Genomic DNA, 25,749 nt, shown 5'->3' with positions numbered 1-25,749 from the left:
GTTGTTTTGTTTGGAGAGTTTCAGTTGGGGAAGTTTTTGTTCTCCCACTTACTGACCTCCTAAAGGTAACCAGACTCAGCAGATGCCCCAGAGTAAGGACCAATGCGTTCATTTGAATAGCCACATTCAGCGTTCTTAAACACCAAGAGTGAATGGCATTCATTTTCAGTAGAGTTGAGTTTAGGTATATTTGCCATCTCACCTGTTTTTTTTTTTTTTCCTTATTGGTGAAGTCGCCCAGTTGTGTCTGACTCTTTGCGACCCCATGGACTGTAGCCTACCAGGCTCCTCCATCTGTGGGATTCTCTAGGCAAGAGTACTGGAGTGGGTTGCCATTTCCTTCTCTTGGCCCGTCAAACTGCATGAAATTAGGATGAGAAAAACCTCACATTTATCTTGATAATAAGGCAAGCTGGATCTTTTTTAGTTTGCTTTAATGACTGCCAAAAGTGACCTCTTTTGAAGGATTCCTCTCTTTCAATGTGTGTGGTACCAAATTTGAATCCCAAGTCCTGGGTAAGCTCTGAGCCCTGATTTCTGCCGAGTGTCACTGGGAGCTCAGTACAAGCTCTTCCAGCAGGGTAGGGGCCGTAAGCCACACCTTTCACCTGCCCTGCAGTTATGGACAGCGGAGAGCACCATTATCATAGCCATATTTTCTACTTGCTATCTTGTTTCCAACCAAGGTGGACAAGTCAGAGACATGCTCACTTGTAATCCATAGGAAGAGGCCGGAAAAAACCCAAAAAGGCAGTTCGGCTTTTGCAAAGCCAACTGATCCTTAAGACACATGTTTCACCCACCAGTCTTTTCTTCTTCTAGGACTGTAGCCCCAGGGAGCGCTGTAGAGCATTTCTTATTCCTCTTCCTGTTCCCACCCTCGAGCACAATACCTGGAACAGTAAGTAGACCCATCAATTTGTGAACAAAGGAAAAAAGCATTACGTGCTTTTGAAGGTATGTAAACTGGGTGCCTTCTAACGTAAGGACAGGCGCAGACCTAGTCAAAGCAGCTCCTGTTGGATGGAAACATTTAGTTTTGGCCTCCTGTTTCTTCAGTGTGCTATTATTCCTAATCTGGATCTACCCTAGGTGCAGTTAGAAACCTCTTCAGAACAGTGCTGTATAGCCCAGTTTTCGTTGAGATTTTTAACCTGTTGAGCTTTTCATGTGAGAATTTTAACCTTTTTCTTTGAAGGAGTCTGAAGAATTTTACCCATGGAAGGCGAATATTGCAGGCTCCAAAGCTCATCATGCTCCGGGGACCATGCCAGGAACTCTGAAGAAAGAAGAACCAAACACTCAGTATCTTCAAAATCAGGAGGAAATGCTAAGATACCCCGTTTCCAAGTCAGATTACAAAAGTAAACGAAAAATGAAGAAAAGAGCTAGAGCTCACTTACGTAAATCTTCCCACCACCTTGGGGGGAAAAAAATAAGATATTCAGCAAGAAAAGAGAGAGCTGGAAAATCCTTAACTGATGGCTACAATAACAGTTTGAGTTGTGACCAGAATTCCTTGCAAATTATAATGACTCAAGGTCAATCTCTTGAGAAAGAAGACCAGCATGGTTCTAATACCTCCTATTCTTCCAGATTCGTTGAGAGAGACCATAGCAGGAAACAGAAGATCTATGAAACAGATGAATTTATTGACTATCTTTTAAACCATTATCAAACTCCAAAATATGCCCGCATCTGCCTAGAACCAAGTCACATAACAAGCACATTTCAGTGGAAGAGAACCATCCTTGTGAAAGGAAATAGCTTTCAAATCAATTTGAGAAAACATAAGCATCACTCAACCAGTTTGAGCCAAATGCAGCATCTAGATAGGAGAGAACAGGTGCAAGAAGATGATCTCTGGACAAATCTCTCTTGGGATCCTGAGCATATATCACAAAAGAAAAGAAAAGTGGATTATGCTGAAGAATGTACAAAGAAGTTTAAACACCATTTTAAGGACACAGCCAGTGAAGCTGGTGATTGCCTGTCCCCAACTGATGAAAAGAGCCATCTGTTGGAAAAGACTCATGCTTACCAAGTTCAGGATCCCATATCCACAAGTCAAAGCCAAGTTTCCTCATCTAAGAGGTCAGCAGACTTTAATTTGAAGTTGAGAGATTTCTTAGAGGAAATTAGCAGTGATTCTGAATGTCTCAGTGATAATCTTAGTGTAAACAAAGAGAAGAAAAAGAAGTCTGTGGCCACATATGATAGCTGCCCAGAAAAGGGATGTCTTGATGATGATGAAATCATCACTTGTGATCCAGAAATTATGTCAAGTCAGCAGGGCTTGTATGCAGAGTGGAAACATGATGGGGAGGAAAAACACTCTGAATACAAGCTTAGGAAACCAGGCAGGAGGTCTACTTATGAACTGAGATGTTCATGGCTTGAGGGTAAAAACAACTCCATTAGAAATGAGAACAGCAACAGCAAAGAGAGGGAAATACTGACTCCCCAATACTTATTTGATGAAAGCCACCACCACAAATCCAGTGCCAGTGATCAGTTAGACACTGTCATAGGAAAGAGGAGGCAGTTTAGTGATAGTGCATTTGACCACAGAGTTAACTATAGGCTCTTTCAAGTGCCGGTAACATCATCAAAAAGTACTAATGCTTCCTATTTGTGGGGTTTTCCCAAAAGAAGACAGATACCATGGAGGTCAGAATATAACTGGGATGCAGGAAAGATGAAAAGATGTGAGTATTCTGGAGATTTCATGCTGAATTCTGATAGTTACTACATTAGACATAACAGCCTGGAGCGCATTGACTACAGAAGCTATTTAAGAAACAACTTCACTAGTTCTTTTTATTTTCAAATGTTTTGAGGGTTTCTTAGATCAGGCAACCCTTATTCACAGTAAAAATCTGCAAGAAGAAAAATTTAAAACCAAATGTAGCTATGTAGTTAGCAACTACAGAGCAAGAGAGCAAACACTTAGGAGCTTGAGCAAGGTCAAATGCAAAACCTTGCTTCTCTTGCCAAAGTATAAAGCATAGATCAAAGTGTGTGTATGTGTGTGCGTGTGGCAGATGTGTTGGCAAACTGGAAACACCAAACATCGTGATTCAAAAACTTGGTAAAACAATGTGCTTGCAAAACTTTCTTATCCAAGGACAGACATTTCTACAGTTCGATTGCAGCTTTAATTTGGTGCCATCAAAGGAGCAGATTAACATCGAGAGGAGTTAAGATAGCCCTCTACGGCTCTTCAGCTGTCATAACATTATCATTTAACATCATTTATCTTCAAAGGGATGGCAGTGAATGCATAAGGATCTTTCTACTTGTTCTTTGATTTGGTTCGAACACCATGTGCAGCAACAAACTTTCCTGACTTTTATCTAGAAATACCTATAGATAAAAGAAGAGAGATGACACCTAGAACATACACTGGACTTCTTCATGACGTTAGAGGGTTCCCTGAGCATCTACCAGAAGGAAATTAATCTTATTAAAATGTTCATAGGACTCAAAGAGTTGTCCTTTTAGAAACAAAGCCTTGGAAGAAGAATCTAAAAGGGGCTCAGATTGTCTTTTGAGGCTGACACAGACAGTGGACCATTAGCAGAGTTGTTTTTTTTTTTTTTTTGGAAGAACCCCATGTCATTCCATCATAGAAAAGCAACAGGACTGACGTGATACAACTTGGGATTTGCCAAAGGAAATATTGAATGATCCTGGGGCACCAAAAATGGCACTTGGGAAGAGAGGACGTGACAGTATTCCATTTCAGGTTATGTAATCCTTTCACTCAGGGTTGGGTGACATCAGTTTGTAAAAAGCCACTGAATATCCCCAAACTGACTTTTATAAAACAGTAACAAGTGCCTCCTCAACCCTCAATAATGCCATGGAGTTAGGAAGAGTCAAGGGTAAAGCCCATACTTTTCTAGAGGGGGGAAAATTGTATGTGTGCAGAATTTGTAAACTCTTAACATAAGTAATTTATCTTTTTACCTACTGGTTTTAGACTCCTTGAATATGTTTTTAAATTGAGATATTTTATAGATTCGTAAAGACATACACCTTAATACAGTGCATGTTCTGTTGAAAGCTCAGCTGACTCATTCTGCCTTATATTGGATTTAGGAACTCAGGGGGGGCAGTAGATGACTTTTTTTTCTTCCAACAAAACTATAGCTACATGGCAATTGAAGACCTCAGTGAGATTAGACTGTCTGCAGCGGGAAAAGGTATTTTAATCCACAAAGTAGTAGAAGGCAACATTTTCATATTACATGATTCATTTCAAATAGTCCTAACTTGATAGTCCATAGAAAAGGACCGGCTGGTCAGGCCAAAGTAGGACACCAGTCAGTGTGGCTGCCCAGAATGATAAGGTACGATGTGTGCTTGTAACCAGACTCTTGAGCAACCTGATATCTGAAACGCCTAGAAAATCTTCAAATCATTCATTTATTTGTTGACTCTCTTGTATTCAATTCTACTTGCAATCCAGTGACTCTGCCATCAGAGTCACACAAGCCATCAACTAGGCTTGGCTTGTCCAATCTGAAAAATCACTCCTAGGGTGAGTGCCTTTTCTCCTCTAAGGACTAGCAATGACTATTAATGTTCAGAGTACTATTGTCTGGAGTAGCCTTTAAATTATAACAGCTTGTATTTTGTCAGACAACCTGTGGCAACCAGGTATTATTCTTTTCCAATGAGACCCAACCTTCCTATTTTTTTTCATGTTTCATGCCCTTGAAACAAAGAACATTATGGATTTGTAATGGAAAGCAGCTATGCTTGTTTTGGAAAGAAGAAACAAAAAACAACTCAATCTCTTCTGTCATTTGATAATTTTTCTTTGCAGAGATTTTAGGCATGAAAACAATTTGCTGCTCAGTAAACAGACATAAAAAAAGTACATTGCAGAATACAGCATGTGCAATTAAAATTTTTTTCATAAAATAGAATTGGTGCTAAGTCACTTCTATGTAATGTTTTGGTCTAAATACCATCCTGGGACCTAGAAGAAAGTAAAAATACTGATTTTGTGTTTACTTTCTATACAACGTTGGGTTTTTATGTCTTGTGGTAATGCATTCTAGATTTGAGTAAATCTCATTTTTTGGTGTGTGTAGGCCTTAAACAAGGATGAGAACAATTTCTCCTGAACTTTTCAAATGGATGGAATGATTTAGAACTGAAAATGTGATACTGACTTTCTGTTAATTAACACTGTTATTCTTTGTTGTGCTGTTATTTAAGTGGTGCAAAAGTTTTCTCATATCTTTTTCCTATGTCCAATGAAGGGCCGGAACTTTAATATGTGTCTTTTTAAATAGGTGTTTTCACGTTTTTCCTTGTATGTGTTATTAATAGTGCATTAAGAATTAGCTAAAAGTCTGTTAATGTCTTTTCATTACATTTGTTTGAATTCCTCAGGTAGAAAGCCATTGTAACCTGGTAATTTTGAACTTAAGAACCAAATAAATGTATTTTCATTTGTTGCAATACTGTTCAAAATGTTCACTTTTAAATATTGATAATTCCACTTTGTCGGGGGGTGAGATTTCTACCTGTAGTATGCTGCTTTGCACTAACATTGCTGCTCCTTTTTGTCATTTGCATTGGTAGAGAAATAATACGTTTGATTTTCAGACATATTAAAAATAAAGTTGTCATAGCATAGAGTCTTTGTTCATTGACCACATGTGCTGGATAGAATCACACACCTGCAGTAATATTTTCTTTGAAAATATGTCTGGTTTCACTACTGTTTTGAGGCAACTTCTCCTTTTATAATGCCAGTTAATGGCAATTGACTGTTGTATTTTCATTTTGGATAAATTAAAATCATGATATTTTGACTTAAGACTATTCTCCCTTCAGCAAAGGTTTTATCAGTTCTTTATAGGTAGCAAAACAGATTCCACAGAATTTCACCTCAGCCTTTAGGGATTCGCAGGTGGTGCGGTGCTAAAGAATCCATTTGCCAATGCAGGAGATGTGCGTTCGATCCCTGGGTTGGGAAGATCCCCTGGAGGAAGAAATGGCAACCCACTCCTGTATTCTTGCCAGGAAAATTCCATGGACAGAGGAGCCTGGCAGGCTACAGTCCATGGGGTTGCAGGGTTGGATACAACTGAGCACACACACACACACACACACTTCACGCCTTGGTCAAAGTGTAGAAGTTACCCAATTTCTGAAAACTTGTGTGGGTGTGGGATGGGGAGTCCAGTCATAGATGTGAGGGGCTTCAGTGACCAGTCTTTGATCCTGAAAGAGTTAACTGTATTTTCACACGAAATGTACAGCAAATTTCTTCTAAATATCTGTAACAAAGGCGGACTGTACCTTAGAGGGCAACTGCTTTTTGCTCAAAGAGCTCTTCCTGAGACAGCACAGGCTGTTTTTGCTCATTCTGGATTGAGGGTTTGCATGAAGTGTGGCCCTCTGAGGCAAAGTGAACATGATATTGTGTAGAGAAGCCAGAGATGCTGCAATCACATAGCAAATGCTGCTTCTGACCCTCAGATGTTGGGACTGAGAAGACGGTGTCTAGGCAGGGGCTGGAAGAAAGCAGGGGAGGAGGAAACAGCTGTTCACCTGGCCCTCTCCCTGGCTGGCATGGCTGTAACCACCACTCCCTCATCTTCTAAAACAGTGCCTTTTATGTTAATATGGCTTACAACTGTGTGAGCTGGATTTAAGTTTCTACAGGAAAGTCCTGCCTGGTAGTAATATCCCTTTACCTGTAATCAATACAATGTTTAGTTCTGAATGGGGGGAATCCGGCTATCTGGGTTTGAAGCTTTTAACCAGGCTCTGGATGTTTTCCTCTTGGCATCAGACAAACCTGTTTGAGTAAAAGGAGTAGCTTAATCTCAGGCTGCAAAGGTGGCCCAGTTTCTCTCTCCCTCCCCTTCCCCCAAAGCATACGGCCTAACAGGTTGCTTGGCACAAAACGGGAAGCTCAAATATTTGTTGGATGAAAACTAATGCAGGAAAAGGACACATTTTAAAACAACAAAAACAGGCAATATGGTTTGAGAACATAAAAACTGGAAAGCTCTGAGCCCTCTCTGGTTCAGGGAGTACCTCCCTTGTAAGAAGAGTCTGTCAGTTTTTACATGAAAATAGCAAAACACTCATCTTCAGAGTAATAGGTTGTCTGTTTATACAACCGACTGCATATGTAAGTCTCATATCCTTCTTTTGGCATGAAGTGAATCAACTTTGCTACCATAAGATTCCTGAACACTTTCCTAATCCGATGATACTTAAAGTAAAAACAAAACCTGCCTTGGCACTCAGTAAGTCTTCACTAGAGTTACTCCTTAGTAAACTTGCTATAGAATTCAAGGCAGAAGTCTGCCTCTGAGTTTATTAAATTCTGACTTTAAAAAGTAAATTCATTATTTTAACAGGATAAGCTGGTACTTGGTTTTTGGTGTGCAGCCTCTATGAAGTTGTACCCCTTTCCTTGTCTCTTTTGGAAGACAAAAAACGTCACTCAAAAGTGAAACTCTTGAATCTGCTTCCTCAGATTAAGGTTTAAAAGAAATAAGGCAATCCATCACACTATACTGGGTAAAACCATTTTATTAACTGACCAAAGCACTTCATTTTGTTTTCTGATTTGAGGTAAAACCATTCAACACAGTTCACAAGAAAATACAATGACTATTCAACTACAATTACAAGAGTTTGAAACCTCACTAGTTATTCATATAATACTTTTACAAATTCATACAACTGTACAGTCTACTTAAGCTAAGTTTACTGTTAACCAAGACCAATATCAAAGACCAAGACACTTGACTACAACTCTTGCAGTGGCTATAGCTTTGTAACAACAGAAGAATAACTGTTAGGTTATGAATACACTTTAAAAACCACTTGGCCAGTAATATGTACGGTTTCCTCATTCTTCTGGTGTGTGTGAAGGCTCTCAGAGAGCAATCTGCTCCTGTCCTACACGGCCCCCTCGCATGCCCAATCATGTGAAATAACCAAGAACACAGGGATGGGGAAAATAGTCCTACAATCTTATTCATGTATTTTCAGTTTTTAGGGAAGCCAGCTGATTTTCGCCAAAGCTTGCTTTGGAATGTTGAGATCCTATTTTCAGTCTCATTGGAGATTACTGTTAAGTGAGGGCGTCTGAGTGTTCCAAAGAGCACAGGACAATGATGCTGTCCCAGACAGAGAAAGTAGGTTACCTGTGATTGAGTCCAGCTTTGAGATTTCAGTTTGTACTAGACAGCTCTCTTTAATCAATACCAAAGCCTTTGGAACACTGCAGATTTGCTTTAGAGGCAGAGAAAACAGAAATCATGCAGTTAGGTCAATTGAGAAATAAAGGATTTTCTATCTTTAGAGAATATCATGACTCAAAGTCCATTCTTTGTTCCTTGATGCTTGAAGGACTTCACACATTTAACGTTTAAACCTGTTTGGGGGGGAATACCATGTCTTACCTGTCTCTCAGGAAACACAAGTTCCAATTCAGCCTGCACTGACTACAAATAGAAGAAAAACAGTAATAACATTTGTCTTACAGCACTGCAGTTCATTTTCTGGATTTGTGACACACAAACATATCATGCATTCTAAGAGTTAGTTTTATCAGTGTCACTAGTGATGTTAATTTTAAAAATGTACAGCAAGTTCAAAATTTTTCTAAATATTGAAATCACCATGTTTTAAAGACAGACTGGAATGTTACAAATGATTCTGCAAAATACAAAAATAGATATGCTTCCGCTGAAGGCCTTAATCATTCTTCCGAGTGCTCTCATCTTTTGGCTCCTCCTCGTCTGAGTACACGGTGGGCTCCTCCCCATCCTTCAGCAGTTTGCCCACATGATGGTACTTGACTGGAAGAAAAGAAGATGACACAACTGGTCAGTCTCACGCTTTGGAGAAAATCACTACCATATTTCGTTTGAAAGTACTTATGAGAGGCCTACAAGCAACACAAAAACATGTTGGGCTTCTTGAAGGCAGTTTATACCACAGTCCCAGCCAAGTCCCAGGGAGTTAGTTTTGTTCAGCAGACAGAAGTATAGAATGGGGAGTGATGCCTGACAATGTGTGTGCAAGGTAACGTCAAGGTGGGTTGTTTGTGTGGGGGAATGTTCAGCAGAGCAAGGACTTGGTATGAGTTAGTTGGAAGGGTTGCAGGACACTTCGTGGGAGAAAGATATGCTTTGGAAGATGTGTAGAAGGACTTGGGGAAGGAGGGGTTTCCACAAAGTGCCAATGCCACACACAAAGGCAAGAAGGTGAGACCAAACGTATCTGGGGAGCAATAAAGGGACTGAGTTGGCAGGAGGAGACTGGGAATAGCGCCAGCCAAACAGGGTGGGGGAATCTTATGAAAGATGTGGAAATGCAGCCTGAGGAGTCTGAACTTATCCCATAGATGGCAAAGGGCACTGAAAGTGTACAACAAAAGAATGACAAGGTAAAACAGTGCTGTGGTAACAACGGTTTCACTGTGTATAGAGGGCAGGGCAAATTAGTCAGGAAAGTCCAGGGACAGGGTGACTAGGAGGCCAGCGGGCAGATCCCCATGGGGAGAAACAAGAGCCAGGCGGAAGGCGGTGTCCATGGGGGTGAGAAGGGAAGAGTATGAGACCCATTAAAGGCAACTGGAAACAGGAGTTAAGGAACACTGGAGACTCCGTGGACCGAAATGGGGACTTTGTGACCGGAGCTTGACAACAGGGACTGGAGAAGTACAATTAGTGTTGGCAAGATGCAGGTCTCTGTCAACATTTGAGACAGAAGGTTCAGTGGAATGGTGGGGGCAGAAACCATATTGTAGAGAGCAAGGAGGGATGGAACAGTGGTGAGGGGCAGCCACGATTACTAGATGCTTGTCTGACAGCGGGAGGAATGAATGATAACAGTCTCAGAGGATAAAGGGGAAAACAGGAGACAGAATTTTCCCTCAACTTGGGGAAAAAAGCTAGACGTGGTTAAAGGCAGTGGTAAAGGAAACAGGAGAACACTGGAGATTTGGAGAATTCAGGTTTACGAGGGCAACCAGAATGTAGGAGACTCGAGGAGGGATGGAGTCAGCAGGTGACCACCATGTTGACTGTATTATTGGGGCAAGTTAGTGTAGGGTTAATTATCACAGTGTCAGAGGTCAAGAGAACTCCTCTTTCTGACTATGGGTAGGAATTAAAGGAGTAACCAACCTGTTTAACCAGGTAACTGGAGCTACTTTGCTGTGAAATAATTGTCAGGAACAATTAGAACTTGCCTATTTGAACATATTATAAAGGTCCCTTGGGTGCCTGCGACTGTGCAAGACAAATAAAAGCTGGGTGGCACCTGAGAAACCTGCCTTAAGGGGAAACCATGCCAGGTTTGAGTGTAGCTCAAGTGTCACGACAGTATTTGGGACTAGCCTTAGTTTAAGGGGTTGGGGGAACCACGGTTTTTTACCCCACTGATGAAGTTAAGTCCTATAAAAGGGAGCTTTGTAAATTATGAATTACAACTCATTGGTTTCATATAGAACAATCTATTGTTACAAAAGCATCCTGAAGATGCAAAAAATGAGGGACTGTTAGATAGCTGAATTATGTTTTCAGAGTACAAAGACTTGCCTCTGGACTTGAAAGTTATACTGAGTCGGCTTGGGATCCAAACTCTAAAGGTAGAGCTATACCTGGCTAATTATTAATCCAGAACTGTCTTGGAGGTCAGCATTACTCTCAAAGAATACAGTTGAATTTAACAAAAAAAAACTATAGAGAACAGTAAATAGAAAATGACATTTACAATGAAAAACGACCCTCAAGGAAATGGTCACTGTCTTTACATACTGTTTCAAAGCTTGGAAAGATTATTGTTCAAATTCTTAGCAGTGAAATATTGCTAAAGTGACCATTAAACACTTAGGTTGGACAAAAGCCAATTTCCCAGTTCTTAGATTTGAACTTGACCTCCATCCTTACTTCCCCCCAAAACTCTTGGTCCATAGCATAAGCTGAAACAAGTGTCTCCTTTCTGCTTTCTTTTTAAAAAACGTAGACACCATTGTTGCTGGACAGATTATAAGCATCATTTGTAGATGAGGCCTATAGTTAGGCTCAATTAGATTCAAAGAGAAGCTGTTTTGTACAATACAAGTCTCTCATTCTTTAACAGCAATGTGGGCTGCTTTTAAACAGCAAGTTCTACAAGTAAGGGCTTATGAAAATCCTTCTGTAGCCAAGATGGCCACTCTCCTTTCCCCTGCACACCAAATCCTAGTGGGAAAATCTATGCAAACCTCAGAAATTTCAAAACAGAAACCCAGGTTTCCACAGAGAACTAGCTAGATACTGGGATGCGGTCATGGCAAGTGACTCAGCACTGCTACAATTACTCCAAGCCATGAACTTGATCTGTTCAAGATTCAGGAGCCTATCAAAATGCTTTGCAGCTGCAGGCTGCTTAGTAATAACTATTGTTACTGCTGTGAATCCCATTATTGGTAGAAATCTAACCCTGGCAAAAAAAAAAAAACCAAAAAAAAAAATGCACTTACAAGTGAACTGAGAGTCCCAGTCACTCAGGGTCTCCTGCTGGGCAGGAGTGAGGTCAGAAAGGTCATCGTACTCATCTTTCAGTGCTTCCTTATCCAGGCAAAAGGTGGCGAGGCCTCTGGATGCATCTCTTCCAGCAAAGACTCCATACGGCCCCTCTTTAAAAACAAAACCAAAGACCGATTGTCTATTAGACAGTCAATTTCTCTGTGGCTCACACACAGGAAATGGCTTCCTTACCAATGAGCATGGAGAGCCCATTTTTGAATATCGAATTCCATTTGGAAACCATAAGTGATTGAGGTGGATCCTCTGATCATTACCTAGTGAATACTGAAAGACCTGTTGTCATTAAACTTTTAAATATCTAAAACTAAATCAAAATGCTATACTGTAGCATTCATTTCTTGTGATTGCAAACAGCTAATAAAAAAGGCATAAATGATTATCTCCTGGAGGGAGGGTGTTAGTAGGGAATGATCCAAGATATAGTTCATGGGTCAGAATTCAACTTTTGGACATTGAACCTGGAACCTGGCTCTGTTCTAGGGACTAGGGCTGCACCAGTGAAAGTTATGGTTTCTGAAGATAAGAAACGTGCGTGCGTGCTAAGTTGCTCAGTCGTGTCCAAATCTATGTGACCCTATGGACTGCAGCTTGCCAGGCTCCTGTCTATGGAATTCTCCAGGCAAGAATACTGGAGTGTGTTGCCACGCCCTCCTCCAGGGAATCTTCCTGACCCAGGGATTGAACTCACATCTCTTATGCCTCGTGCATTGGAAGGTGGGTTCTTTACCACTAGTGTCACCTGGGAAGATAAGAAACACTAGAGTGTAAATAAAAACATTTTACACATGTATGCTGATACAACTTAATGAGCCCAAAGTGTCTCATAGAGATCTTTGGTTGTGAGACTAGACTGTGTTGAACATTAATGTATGGGCTCTGCAGGAAAAATCATTTTATGAGCATCAGCGGTTTAGAAATCTATCCACAGGCAACATAATCTTCACTGTCAGTAAAGAAGTGATGGCATGCAATCAGGTCTGTCAGCTGTTTTGGGTGGGTTTGAAGACTGAAAATTCTATAAAATATCTGACTGCTATTATACATAATGATACTAAATTTTTGTCTAAGAGAGCAGTGAATCATTCTGTATGTACTTCAAGTGGATTTTTCGACTTATTTAAATATTGCACCAGTAAATGAAAAGAATCCAGTGTACTTTAAACAATGTGTTGTTTCTCCAAAGGTAGACCAAGTAGCAAGTCAGATATGAAGTTTGCAGGTAAATACCATACCAAGTATGAGAACAGATCACATTTCAATGTGGCCTGGCCACCTGAAACCTCAATCCACTAGGACACTTTTATTTTTACAAATTAGACGAAATTTATGATCAACTTTTAAAGGCACATAAGATTCTGAAAAATGGTTGTTTTTCATCACCATTACATACTACCATTTCCACTAGAGAAGGTAAACAGGCCAAGTGGGTGGGTTTGGACCTCACCATTTTAGAACTTATGGTTACAGAACACTGAAAACACTCTGAGGGGAGCATTAAAAATCTTTGGAGAATATATACATTATCCACCAGAGTGTATAGTCACTAGAATGTAAGCTCCATGAGCAGAGATGCAGGCCTGTTTTATTCACTACTGTATTCCCAGCACCCACAAACGTGCCCTGCATACAGCATCATTAAAAATAATGAATTATTCTCAGGAATCCTTTATAACACAAAGTATAATTTCCATGTGATGTTACAGATTCATGGGCTCATGCAGGTAGAGACTGAGATCTCACAATGGGCCATCCTTATCACCTTAAAGAGGGACAACTAAGGCCTAGAGAGAACAATGCTTTGCCCCAGATCACACAGGTGGTGAGTGAACCAACAAGGCCGAGAACCCAGCCTGCCTGACTCCCAGTTTCGAGCTCTGGACACAGGCCTACATTCCTCTCAATGACTTTGCAAACTACAATCATATGATGAAGCTCCAAGCACATTTCAACTGCTTTATGGGGTGGCTTGGTCATAACAGATATTTACACAATTACTTTTACTGATAAAGCCTTTAGGTGGGCCACAGTAAGTGACAAATACCATCGGTATGGTTTTCAAATTATTTGACAGTTACATGTTTATAGGAAGTAGGTCTTCTAAATCCTCCCCAAGGAAAAACTGTGGCGTGGGAGAGTGCTTTAATACATCTGATGTTGATGAGTTGCAGGGGGAGAGTAAAACAAACCAGGAGTGGGGATGAAGGCATACTGCTGCCTTCTTCGCTCTTCCTCCTCTCTCTGAACCCTCGGATTTCAGACGCATCCATAATGGAGGAGCTAAAACCCCTTCCTCCTGATCCAAACATGCTGTATAGCAGAACTTTCCGAACCTGGAGACTTCTTGAATTTGCCTGGGGGTTAAAATGCAGATTTCTGGATCGCCCCTTTCCCCCACTCTTGGGGGAGATTAGGCCTGGAATCTGTATTGTACCTCAAGTGCATCAGGTGATTCTGATCTGCAACCAAGCCTGGAAAAACCTCATTTCTAAGGCCCCACCAAGCCTGTCCCTCTCCAACAGCTCCTCAGTCAACCAGCCCTCATTTCCCCTCTGGTTGGCTTTTCCATGAAATCCACACACCCAGCAGCCTTCGTAGCCCTACCCCTTTTGTTTCTCTGGATCCTCCCACTTCTCCCTCCCTCCATTTTTTTTTTTTGGGGCTTCTAGTTCTTTCTCTCCTGCTATGGAGTGTAACACCGTATTACCTTCTGGTCTTTCCACATTCCTATCGACCGCTACATTCAGCCTTCCACATCCAGCTCCCTTCCCCCTATGGAGCCTCCCCTGTTCAACTCCCAGCTTTCACCGTCTGCCACACACACACCAAACACACGCCACTCACATACCTGACAAATGCCACATTGCTAGCGCACGCGTGCACACGCACACACACAAGCCTGACATGCCACATACGCATCACACTGAGCTCACACACATCACTCACTGCCACGCACAGTGCTCCAACCTGCTGCTAATCCCGTTTCCCATTTCCTTCTCCCACACCTCCCCATTCCTCATGGCTACTCCTGGCGTCATTGCCCTTCCCGGCCCCCCCAAAGCTGGACCTCCCGACCTTCTCTCGCTCTCCCTCCCATCATGTTTCCCTCGAGACACTCTCATTTCCTTTCCCCAGCCCGACATCATCCCCTCCTTCCAGGAACCCTCGAACCCGATACCTTCAAAACTCCCCCAACACTGCGCTCTGCGGCGCCACCCTCCCACCTCCGCCTTCCAGACTGACAATCTCACCGCCCCCCCCCCAATCCACCCCCGGCTTAAGCATTTCAGTCTTCTTCCGCCACCCCACGCCGGGGCTGGCGGTGCGGACCGGGAATCTGCCATCCCACTGGCTCGCAGCCTTTCCAGGGTGCCTCTGGCCCCCTGCCCGCCCGGGGAGCCTCCCTGCCCCGCCCTCCCAGGCTGGACACCATTCCAGCCCCTCCCCGGGCGCCCCGCTCCCTCCTCGCCTCTCTGGGACCCAGCCCCGTGCCGGGGCCCCTTCTTTTGTCTTTGCGGCCCCCCGGCTAGCCGCCGTACCAGGCCCGTAGAACTTGCGGCCTTTGGTTACGTCGAACACTTTGCCATTGATGGCCATGAGTATACGCGGGTCCTGTACGCCGTCGAAGCGCCGCAGCTCGGCAGGGGTGAAGTCGCGCCGCTTAAGGCGGGGCAGCGGGGGCGGCTCGTCGTCGTCGCTCTCGCTGGCCGCCGGCTGGTCCCCGCGCACGATCTTGTAGAGCAGAAAGATGCAGAGGCCAAGGAGCAGCAGGTTGAGCGGCGACGTGAAAATCTCGTGCAGCAGCCCACCACTCTCGAGCTCGTTCGGGTCTGCGCCGGTCGCCGCCACATCCTCGGCAGCCATGATCGCTGGAGCAAAGGTTGGGCCGGGACAGGCAGAGATCCGGAACTCACTCTCTCCTCCCTCTCCGCGAGCTACTGGAGCGCGGGCCGGGCTGACCAAGACTAGCCAGCGGAGGAGGCGGAGCCAGGCGGGGCGGAGACGCAGGCGGATGGGCGGGGCCTTTCAGCCCCGCCTCCCCGCGGCCGCCGAGGCTACCCGCTCGACTCAGTCAGGCCCCGCCCAGCTCGGGCCCCCCACCTTGTCTCTGTTTGGTGGTGGCTCCCCTCCCCCAGCCGGATCCTACCTCCTCCGCCGCGGGGATTGCGGAACACACCCCTCGGCAATACCTGCAAGGCCTGGCCGCAGCCTCACGCCATCCCCACGCCAGCCTCTAGCTAACTGCGACGCGTCACGCAGCCCTCCTCCTTACCCCCAGTTGTTCATCGCACACCTACCCGCTTGACTTTGCCGGGCTCTGTGTAAGGTCCCCTCAGCCACCTGATGCGAACCAAACACCAACTCCATTTCTCCTGCTTTAAGCTTCTCCCAGCCTTTCATTCAGAAGACTCATCTTTCCCCGGTCAACCCTCGGGATCACGAGGCTCTCTTAGGAGACGGAAACTGACTCCTTAAACTCTTTTCCCACCCTAGAGACCCAGACTAACCGTTTTCACCACGCTGCCCTTGGCAGCCTTTCTCTAATTCTCCTCCCACCAGATGCTGTGGAGCAGACACCCCTCGGGATAAGTCAAATCAGTGCCCGGACCTCATCTGATAACTCCCCCAATGTCTGGTGAAACAGATCGGATCGTTTGATCTGTTTTGGGTTCGGTTTTGGAACACTAAATCCTTTTTGCAATCACTGATTTGCTCAATCCCAGGGCATCACCGGGCAATACTCTGTTGCACTTTTTTTGGTTGTTGTTATTGTTTGTTTGTTTTGGATTTTTGGCTCAGAATAATGACCAAAGTTTCTTTGTTTGGCAGCGTTCTTCTATTTGAAGTTGGTTGAGCTATATCCTTGACAGTCACAATAACCCTTTGCTAGAGCCCAGATGAAGGTGGGAGTTTGGAAGGAGCCTAGATCTGGGCCCTTGTTTCCTTGGTATTTCATCCGGCCTTTGATGTCCTAACCGGCTGCACAGGAGCAGCCTCATGGAGGAAGCACTGTCTGTACCCTTCAGAGTGCTAATGTGGCTGCCTTCTTTATGGTGGCAGGGGGAGGGGAGCGGAAGAAAGGGTAGAGAGAAGGGGAAAAAATAATTAAAGCCAAGCCATGTACACATCTGCAACCCAGAGCAGTACTTTTCCATCAAGAGTTCTGTTTGCTGGCACAAAATTTACTCCCCCTCCCAACACGCAGGAGACTGGAGAGATTTGGCTTCTTACCTCAGAATTCTAAAAATTTCTGGCACAAACTGCTTCCATCCCTGCCCCCCCCCACCCCGTCTTCTTAAATCATTTGTGTGTGTGCTCAGCCACTCAGTCTTGTCCAACTCTTTGTGACCCCATGGACTATAGCCCACCAGGCTCTTCTGTCCATGGAATTTTCCAGGCAAGAATCCTGGAGTGGGTTGCCATTTCCTTCTCCATAAATCATGCAAAAGTGCATATGAACTGAACAATCTTTAAGTCGGGCCCACACACTTTTATTCACAGATCTAAATTAAGGATTAGCTGAAATGGCCTTTCCAGATCTTTTGTCAAACCTCTTCAATTTAATCAGGGAAAGCAGGCTCAAACAGGGGGCACTGGGCTGTAGTTAGAATCAGATTGTCTTTTTAAAAAAAACAAACAAACAAAAATTCTGTGTATGGCCAAGACAGTTAAAAAAAAAAACAAAAAAGTTGTGATAAATATTTACATTTACAACTAATATGACAGAAAAAAGATTCATATCTTTTAAGAGTTCATTTTGATTGACAAGAAAACCGTAAGAGACTAGTTAGTGAATGGGCAAAAATCAAAATAGAGAGTTCACAGAAGAAGGAATACCAGTGGTGAATAAGCATATGAAAAATGTTCAGTCTCAACAACAATGACAGATGAAGATAACTTTCTCACCTACTACTTTCCTACAGAAAGGATAAAAGAAAAAAAAGGGGGGCCAGGGGTTATATACAATATTGATCAGAGACTTTTGTACACTGCTTGGGAGAGTAGAAATTGGTATAACCTTTGGTTATCTGCAAAAATATTTGCTGTCCATTGATATCCTACTTCTGAAAATCTACTCTCTGGTTCGTTAAATCCACCAGTAGGGATCTATCCCTAGGAAACATTTAGAAATGCAAATGAAGATTTTGTTACTAAGATGCTCATCAAAGAATCATTTGTAATGTGGAAAAACTGAAAACAGCCTTAATGTTCAACTTTAAGAAATAGCTGATTAATCCACTCGGATTGTGACAAAACCATCAAATTGTGTGTGATGCAGCCATACAGATATTATCATGACACAGGAAAATACTTGTGTTTTATTCTTAAGAGAGAAAAACAGGATACAAAACTGTATACAACGTGAACTCAACTATGTAAAAAAATGTATAAAAGGAAGCCTGAAAGGAAGCATGCTAAAATGTTAACTGTTGTGATTGTTTCTTCTTTATACTATTCTGTATTTTCCAGAATGAACACATGTCCCTTTTAGCCCCAGGGGGAAAAATGGTTTATTATTTCTTGTCTGAAAAAAATGTAGAATGTAATACATGTTCACTACAATACACTTTAACAATATATAAGTAACAAATGAAACTCATTTCTCCCTCTCCCAGCTCCCCAAATAATCTTGAAATTCAGCCCACACATTAGCAGTTTGGTCTGTATTCCTGCAGAGATATGAGACACACACACGCACACACATACACAGATTTTGTTTTACAAAACTAGGGAAATTTTAATAATAAATAATTCTTCAGGCTTTTTTCTGAGAGGTACAAAGTAAAAAATACCAATAAGCCACTAGCTCCCACTCAGATAAACTGTGTTTGAAATTTTGAAAGGGACATTTGTTTAAGGTTACAAAATTCAAACTATAGCAAGATACAAAAGGTAACTTCAATCCCCTCCCCTCACCTCTGGTTCTCTCTCCTCAAAGGCAGCCATTATTAAAAGTGGGGAAAATGTCAGACAGAGAAAGACAAATACTGTGTGATATTGCTGATATGTGGAATCTATAAAAGAAAACAAAACTGAACTTAAAAAACAGATTATGGAAAGACGGTTACCAGGGGCTGGGAGTGGGGCAGTAGGAGAGATGGTCAAGGATACACATTTGCGAATAATTCCTGGAGATCTAATATGCAGTACAGTGATTGTAGACAACAAAATCACATTATAAGCATTAAACTTGCTAAGAGCCTGGATATTAATTTTTCTCACCACTAGAAGTAATGAAAATTATGTGAGGTGCCAGAGGTGTTAGCTAACATGACAATGGTAATCTGTAACAATATGAATGTATGAGGTCATATGTTGTACACCAGAACTTAACATGATGTTATATATCAATTATATCTCAGTAAAAAGTGGGGGAAATGTTTTTATGGAGGGAAAGTTATGATCAACCTAGATAGCATATTAAAAAGCAGAGATATTACTTTGCCAACCAAGGTCCGTCTAGTCAAGGCTATGGTTTTTCCCGTGGTCATGTATGGATGTGAGAGTTGGACTGTGAAGAAAGCTCATCGCCAAAGAATTGATGCTTTTGAACTGTGGTGCTGGAGAAGACTCTTGAGAGTCCCTTAGACTGCAAGGAGATCCAACCAGTCCATTCTAAAGGAGATCAGTCCTGGGTGTTCATTGGAAGGACTGATGCTAAAGCTGAAACTCCAATACTTTGGCCACCTCAAGCGAAGAGTTGACTCACTGGAAAAGAGTCTGATGCTAGGAGGGATTGGGGGTGGGAGGAGAAGGGGATGACAGAGAATGAGATGGCTGGATGGCATCACCGACTCGATGGACATGAGTTTGAGTGAACTCCGGGAGTTGGTGATGGACAGGGAGGCCTGGCGTGCTGTGATTCATGGGGTCACAGAGAGTCGGACACGATTGAGTGACTGAACTGAACTGAACTGAGGGGGGTTTATGGGTTTCCCTGGTGGCTCAGCTGGTAAAGAATCTGCTTGCCAATACAGGAGATGTGGGGTTTGATCTCTGGGTTGGGAAGATCCCTTGGAGAAAAGAATGGCAACCCACTCCAGTATTCTGGCTGGGGAAATCCCATGGACAGAGGAACCTTGTGGGCTACAGTCCATGGGACCACAAATAGTCAGACATGACTGAGTGACTCACACATGCACACACACACACACACACAGGGCATTATAATTTTCACTTGTCACAGTCCAGTGCCCTTCCTGCTATACCTCTATAGCAGGGTATACCCTTGGAGGGGTAATGGATTAAAGGTAGTCTTGCTTCATACAGAGCTTAGAAAATGCCATTGAAAACCTCAAGAAGTGATCCAGATTGAAAATGTAAATGCTTTCAAAGCATAGTTGATGTTCAATAAAGTGGGCTATTGGGTAAACACTGGGATGTTGAGATTGAAGGCAAGCCTCCTACCATTCTAGGTCATGTCTCAACTCTCAGTGGAAAGGTCTCGTCCAGAGTGGCAATTTTCAAAGTTCTCTGGAAAGAAGCCAGGTGCTCTTGACTAAACAGCCCTCTCCAGCCCATGAGAGTTGCAGTATATATAATGTTTGGCTTCAAATCAATGTCTAAAGCTTATGTATTTGACCTGAGGATTACTTATTTCCCAAGATATATGTTAAGTCTTTTAATGTTTCCAAGCTTCTTGTCTCCTTTAAATTATTTTCAAAGGTTTTAAAGAATGTTTAAAGAAGAGTAGGACAATTGGCTGATTAACTAGGAAATGTGTGGGAAGGAATTCAACCTCACTAGTAATCAAATACATACACAGGAGTGCAGTGACAACATATAATTTTTCATTACTCAAATTATCAGAGCGTTTTTTTTGCCTTTGGCTGCTTGAAGCTTTTTAAGAATGGTAATACTTGGTGTTGGCAAACGTGTAGCGAGATACTCACTCAGACACAATGCTGGCCAGAGTGAAATGGCTAGGATGAAAGATTCATCTTATTCACCAGTGTATTTCATGTCTGTCATGTAGTAGGTGATCAATAAATATTTGAGGAGTTAAGGTATATTATAAGTGGACATAGACTTTCTAGTGGTCTACAGTGACTGCAGCCATGAAACTGAAAGATGCTCACTCTTTGGAAGAAAAGCTATGACAAACCTAGACACTGCATTAAAAAGCAGAGATATTACTTTGCCTGCAAAGGTCCATATAGTCAAAGCTATGGTTTTTCCAGTAGTCATGTACGGATGTAGTCAAGGTGAAAGTTGCTCAGTTGTGTCCGACTCTTTGCTACCCCATGAACTGTAGCCTACCAGGCTCCTCTCTCCATGAAATTCTCTAGGCATGAATAGTGGAGTGGGTAGCCCTTGCCTTCTCCAGGTGATCTTCCTGACCCAGGGATCAAATCCAGGTCTCCTGCATTGCAGGCAGATTCTTTACCGTCTGAATCACCAGGGAAAGCCCATGGATGTGAGAGCTGGACAATAAAAAAGGTTGAGTGCTGAAGAACTGATGCTTTTGGACTGTGGTGCTGGAGAAGACTCTTGAGAGTCCCTTGGACGGCAATCAAACCAGTCAGTCGTAAAGGAAATCAGTCCTGAATATTGATTGGGAGGACTGATACTGAAGCTGAAACTCCAACACTTTGGCCACCTGATGCGAAGAGCTGACTCATTGGAAAAGACCCTGATGCTGGGAAAGATTGAGGGTGGAGGAGAAGGGGACGGCAGAGGATGAGATGGTTGGATGGCATCACCAACTCGATGGACATGAATCTGAGCAAGCTCCAGGAGATGGTGATAGACAGGCATGCTGCAGTCCATGGGGTCACAAAGAGTTGGACACAACCGAATGACAGAACAGCAGCAACAACAAGACTTTCTAGAAAGCAGTCCTGGCAATATGCAATAAGCACTTCAAGTTATTTGTACCCTGTGACCAAAGACTTTAACTTCTAGAAATTTTTCCTAGGAAAGTACTCAGAGATATGAGTAGAGATTTGTACAGAAAAATCACAAAGCCTGATACATGGTAGAAAAGATGCTGGAAACCATGTAAATATCCAAATGCTCTCCATCTCACAATAAAAGCCCAAAGTCTTTACAGCCACCTACAAGGCCTTCCAAGGTTTGTTCCACCTCACCCTGCCTTTATTCCAGGACTTTAGGACCTCATGCCCACTTCCTTTCCAGGTCACTCTGCTCCAACCACAGTGGCCGCCTTGCTGGCCCTCGAACAATCAGGCATATTCCAATTCCTCCATACTTATGACTCCTTTTGCTGGAGTGTTCTTCCCCACATAGAAATCATTTCCTCACTGCTTTCAAATCTCAAAACAGCCTCCCTCAACTCAGTTTCCCTCTTCTCAGATTTATTTTTCTCCATCATAGTATTATTTACTCACTTTTTTGTTTATCTCCTCCAATGTGACTCTGAGTTACATGAGAACAGAGATTCTCTTTATTTCCTTCACTGCTTATCCCTCTGTGCTTAGACTAGTGATTGGAATATGGTAGGAGCTCAATACGTATTTGTGAGCTTGATTTGTTTTTAAATTTTTTTTTGATTAACCCCATAATCTATTTTATAAGGGGTCTAGCAACTCACAGGGCCCTGGGTTAACAGGGCACATGCTGTGCCAGGTCTGCTCGTGGCAACAACCAAGCCTGGCCCATTTGAACCCAGCTCTCCTCACAAAACTGTCACTTGTATAGAGAGCGTACCTGCAGTTAAGTTGCCAAGGGGAAGAGGAGTGAGGGAGGCATGGAGTGGGAGGTTGCGGTTTACAGAATATATATAGAATGAATAAACAACAAAGTCTTACTGTATAGCACGGGAACTGTAGACAATATCACATAACAAACCATAATGGAAAAGGTATATATATATATATATATATATATATATATATATATATATAATTGAATCACTTTGCTGTACACCAGAAACTACACAATATTGTAAATCAACTATATTTCAGTTACAATAAAAATAAACCAAATCTGAAAAAAAAAAAAAAGCAAACTGCCACTTCTGGTCAAGGGCCCTACACAGGCTTCCATTTTCCATCTTTTATGTCACTGATACCTGGAGCAGGCACAGCACAGACAGACCATTCTGGAAATATTAATTGTATAAACAAACTTTCCACTCGAGAGAACCTCAGAACGTTAGATCTACTTCCTTGTTTCAGCGGAAGAAATCAAGGCCAGAAAGGGAAGAGACTTCCCCAAGATCACACAGCAAGAAGGAAACAGAACTTTATCTACAGCGGAAGCTCCCGTACTGAAGCTGAGGGCACGCTCTTCTGCACCTTGGAGCCACACAGACCTACGGTCAGCAGTCTCCGCTACCAGAGGTCACAACCGAACAGGTCACCACCAGTTCACCACTGGTTTCTTTTTCCTCTCATCTCAGAGCCTCCGTCGCCCTTTCCACAACACACTCTTTCCTCCTCCGTAAGTTTAAAGGAGGGGGTCCCAAGCGGCGAGAGAATTTCCTGGGCTAACCGGGTTGGACACAGAAAACACCCGGTGCCCGGTGGGGTACCCACCGCTTGGGAAGAGGTAGCCACCGCATTCTCGGAGTCTCAACTCGCCTCCGGCCCCACCCCGGCCCTGCCCCAAAGCGCGCCTGTCCCCCTGTTTTTTAAATTTTTCAATTGAGGTATAGTTGATTTATAGTGTTGTGCTAATTTCTGCTGCTGTATAGCAAAGTGACTCAGTTATACACATATATATGTTATTTTAAAATATTCTTTCCCATTATGGTTTATCCCAGGAGATTGGATATAGTTCCTTGTGCTTTCCAGTAGGACCTTGTTGTTTGTCCATTCTAAATATAATAGTTTGCATCAACTAACCCCAAATTTTCAGTCCATCCCTCTCCCTTCCCCTCCCCCTTGGCAACCACAAGTCTGTTCTATATGTCCATGAGTCTGTTTCTGTTTTGCAGATAGGTCCCTTTATGCCATATTTTATCATAGGGTACTTGTCTGATTTTCTTCACCTAGTATGATAATCTCTAGTTGCATCCATGTTGCTGCAAATAGCATTATTTTGTTCTTTTTAATGGCTGAGTAGTATTGTTGCGGGGAGGAAGCCAATTCTGACTCCATGTTGGAAACTTTCTTTGACTTGCTTTCGTTGCTTTTGTTGTTCATAATCATACTTAATGAACTGCCTCAGAGGACCTTGCCTCTCTGCCTCACTGTAAGTGTGCCCTTGTTCAACTCATGAGATCATTTCGCTTTTTAGAAGTATCCTACTGGTCAGATGATTGAGGATGCATTGGAAGGGCAAATGCTGGAGCAGGGACACCAGTAAGGAGACTAGTGGCTGAAGGAGAAGTGGGAGTGAGTCAAGCTTGTGATAGTGTGGACGCACGTGCGAGGATGAAGAGGATCACTGTAAAGGGGTTGCATGGCCGCAAGCATAGGATTCCTCCTCCACTTCTCCCGTTCTGTCTATATCACATTCCAAACCTTTGCTTGGGTGCATGGACAGACACTCTATCATCCACAATGAGGAGGTATGCAGAGGGGAGAGAAAATTTGAAGAAAGGGCCTTGTCCTCAGATGGGGGCTGTGTCTTAACATGTGATTCATGGACCAGCAGTGTTGGCATCAGCTGGAAGCTTGTCAGAAACACATGATTTGGGGCAGTATGCCAGACCCACTGAACCAGAATCTCCATTTTAACAAGAGCCTCATGTGAGTCACCTGCACATTAATGTCTGAAAAGCACAGGCAGATATATTTACAATAGATAAAGAACAAGGGCCTATTGTATAGCATGGGGAACACTGCTCAATATTCCATAATAACATAAGTGGGAAAAGATTTGGAAAAAGAATTGTTGTTCAGTCACTCAGTTGTGTCTGACTCTTTGCGACCCCATGGACTGCAGCACACTAGGCTTCTCTGTCCTTCACCATCTCCCGGAGCTTACTCAAACTCATGTCCATGGAGTCGGGGATACCATCTAACCATCTTATCCTCTGTTGTCCCGTTCTCCTGCCTTCAATCTTTCCCAGCATCAGGGTCTTTTCTAATAAGTCAGCTCTTCACATCAGGTGGCCAGAGTATTGGAGCTTCCACTTCAACATCAGTCCTTCCAATGAATGTTCAGGATTGATTTCCTTTAGGATTGACTGGTTTGATCTCCTTGAAGTCCAAGGGGCTCTCAAGAGTCTTCTCCAACACCACAGTTCAAAAGCATCAATTCTTCGGCACTCAGCCTTCTTTATGGTCTCTCCCATCCATACATGACTACTGTGAAAACCATAGCTTTGAAAAAGAATAGATACCTGTGTATGTATAACTGAATCACTGTGCTGTGCATCTGAAACTAACACAACATTGTTAATCAACTATGCTCCAATATAAAATTAAAAAAATTTCAAGTACAGAAGAAAACCACAGGTAGAAGGAACGAACATTCAGTTGGAGAGATCCAATAATGTGTCCAGTGGAGTACTGGGGCGTGGGGCTAAGGCTAGAGGTCTTGACTGGAGAGATAAAGGTAGGAGGAATCAGGTTGTGAGTGGCAGTTGCAATAAATCACTGGTATTGAATCAGATCACCAGGGAGAACAGGGCAGAGGTGCTGCCAGGGCTCCATGCACAATGTGCTAAGCCAAGGCTGAAAACGATCGGCCCTGGTGACTAGAACTGGCTCCAGTGCATGCATATTTGACCCTCATATTTATGTTACCTTAAAAAATAATATTAGATGTAAACACTTAACCAAGAGATTTTTTACATAAAACCCAGATTTCTGAATTCTCTTAAAAAGTTGGACAACCTGGCATTAGATCCATGTGTAACAGTTGGCAGTTGATTGGCAGCTACCTCCCTCAGAGGGCACCCCTCCAGGAGGCTCACTCCTCCGCATTGTTCCCATCGCTGAGACCAGATATCAGCTGTCTTTTATCATATTGGTCTGATTTTCTTAATAGTGAAGAGGATAGTCAAATGTTTTTTTGTTCCCATGACTCGGTTGAAAGTGGAAGATGAAAGATAAAGAAGAGGGGAAGAGGGTCACCGTTTCTAAAAAAAAAGAGAGAGTGAGAACATGTTTCTTTGTGAATTCCAGCACGTACTGCATTTTCACATATCCAGCATCCTTGTGTGACTCATTCAAATTACTTGCTTGGCATCCATAGGTTGTTAACCAGTTGTAGGAAGAAAATAAAGGCCAAGGGATTTCCCTGGTGG

General features: G+C 42.9%; 2 protein-coding genes across 2 annotated transcripts in view; one reads left to right on the top strand and one right to left on the bottom strand.

Annotated features, from left to right (window-relative positions):
- The window catches only part of LOC129564556 (A-kinase anchor protein 17B-like), a 34,190-nt gene extending 28,446 nt beyond the window's left edge, over window positions 1-5,744 (top strand). The window contains exon 5 of the mRNA XM_055438648.2: window positions 1,199-5,744. Within this exon, the coding sequence (XP_055294623.2) occupies window positions 1,199-2,839 (1,641 nt within the window). The 3' untranslated portion in view covers window positions 2,840-5,744. The remainder of the gene's footprint in view (window positions 1-1,198) is intronic.
- A 1,810-nt stretch (window positions 5,745-7,554) lies between these two features.
- On the bottom strand, window positions 7,555-15,536 carry PGRMC1 (progesterone receptor membrane component 1). Its single transcript, XM_055438649.2, has 3 exons — window positions 15,125-15,536; window positions 11,522-11,677; window positions 7,555-8,849 (listed from the first exon to the last, which is right to left on the bottom strand). The coding sequence occupies exons 1-3, from the start codon at window positions 15,447-15,449 to the stop codon at window positions 8,746-8,748; spliced, it is 585 nt and encodes a 194-aa protein (XP_055294624.1). The 5' UTR covers window positions 15,450-15,536; the 3' UTR covers window positions 7,555-8,745.
- Between the last annotated feature and the right edge of the window lie 10,213 nt (window positions 15,537-25,749).

The sequence above is a fragment of the Moschus berezovskii genome, chromosome X (assembly GCF_049115385.1).
Source record: "Moschus berezovskii isolate FMDL1 chromosome X, NW_MosBer_1.0, whole genome shotgun sequence".
NCBI classification, from domain to species: domain Eukaryota; kingdom Metazoa; phylum Chordata; class Mammalia; order Artiodactyla; family Moschidae; genus Moschus; species Moschus berezovskii.
Note: the sequence above shows the minus strand (reverse complement) of the source record. Positions and strands in the feature narration are given on the sequence as shown.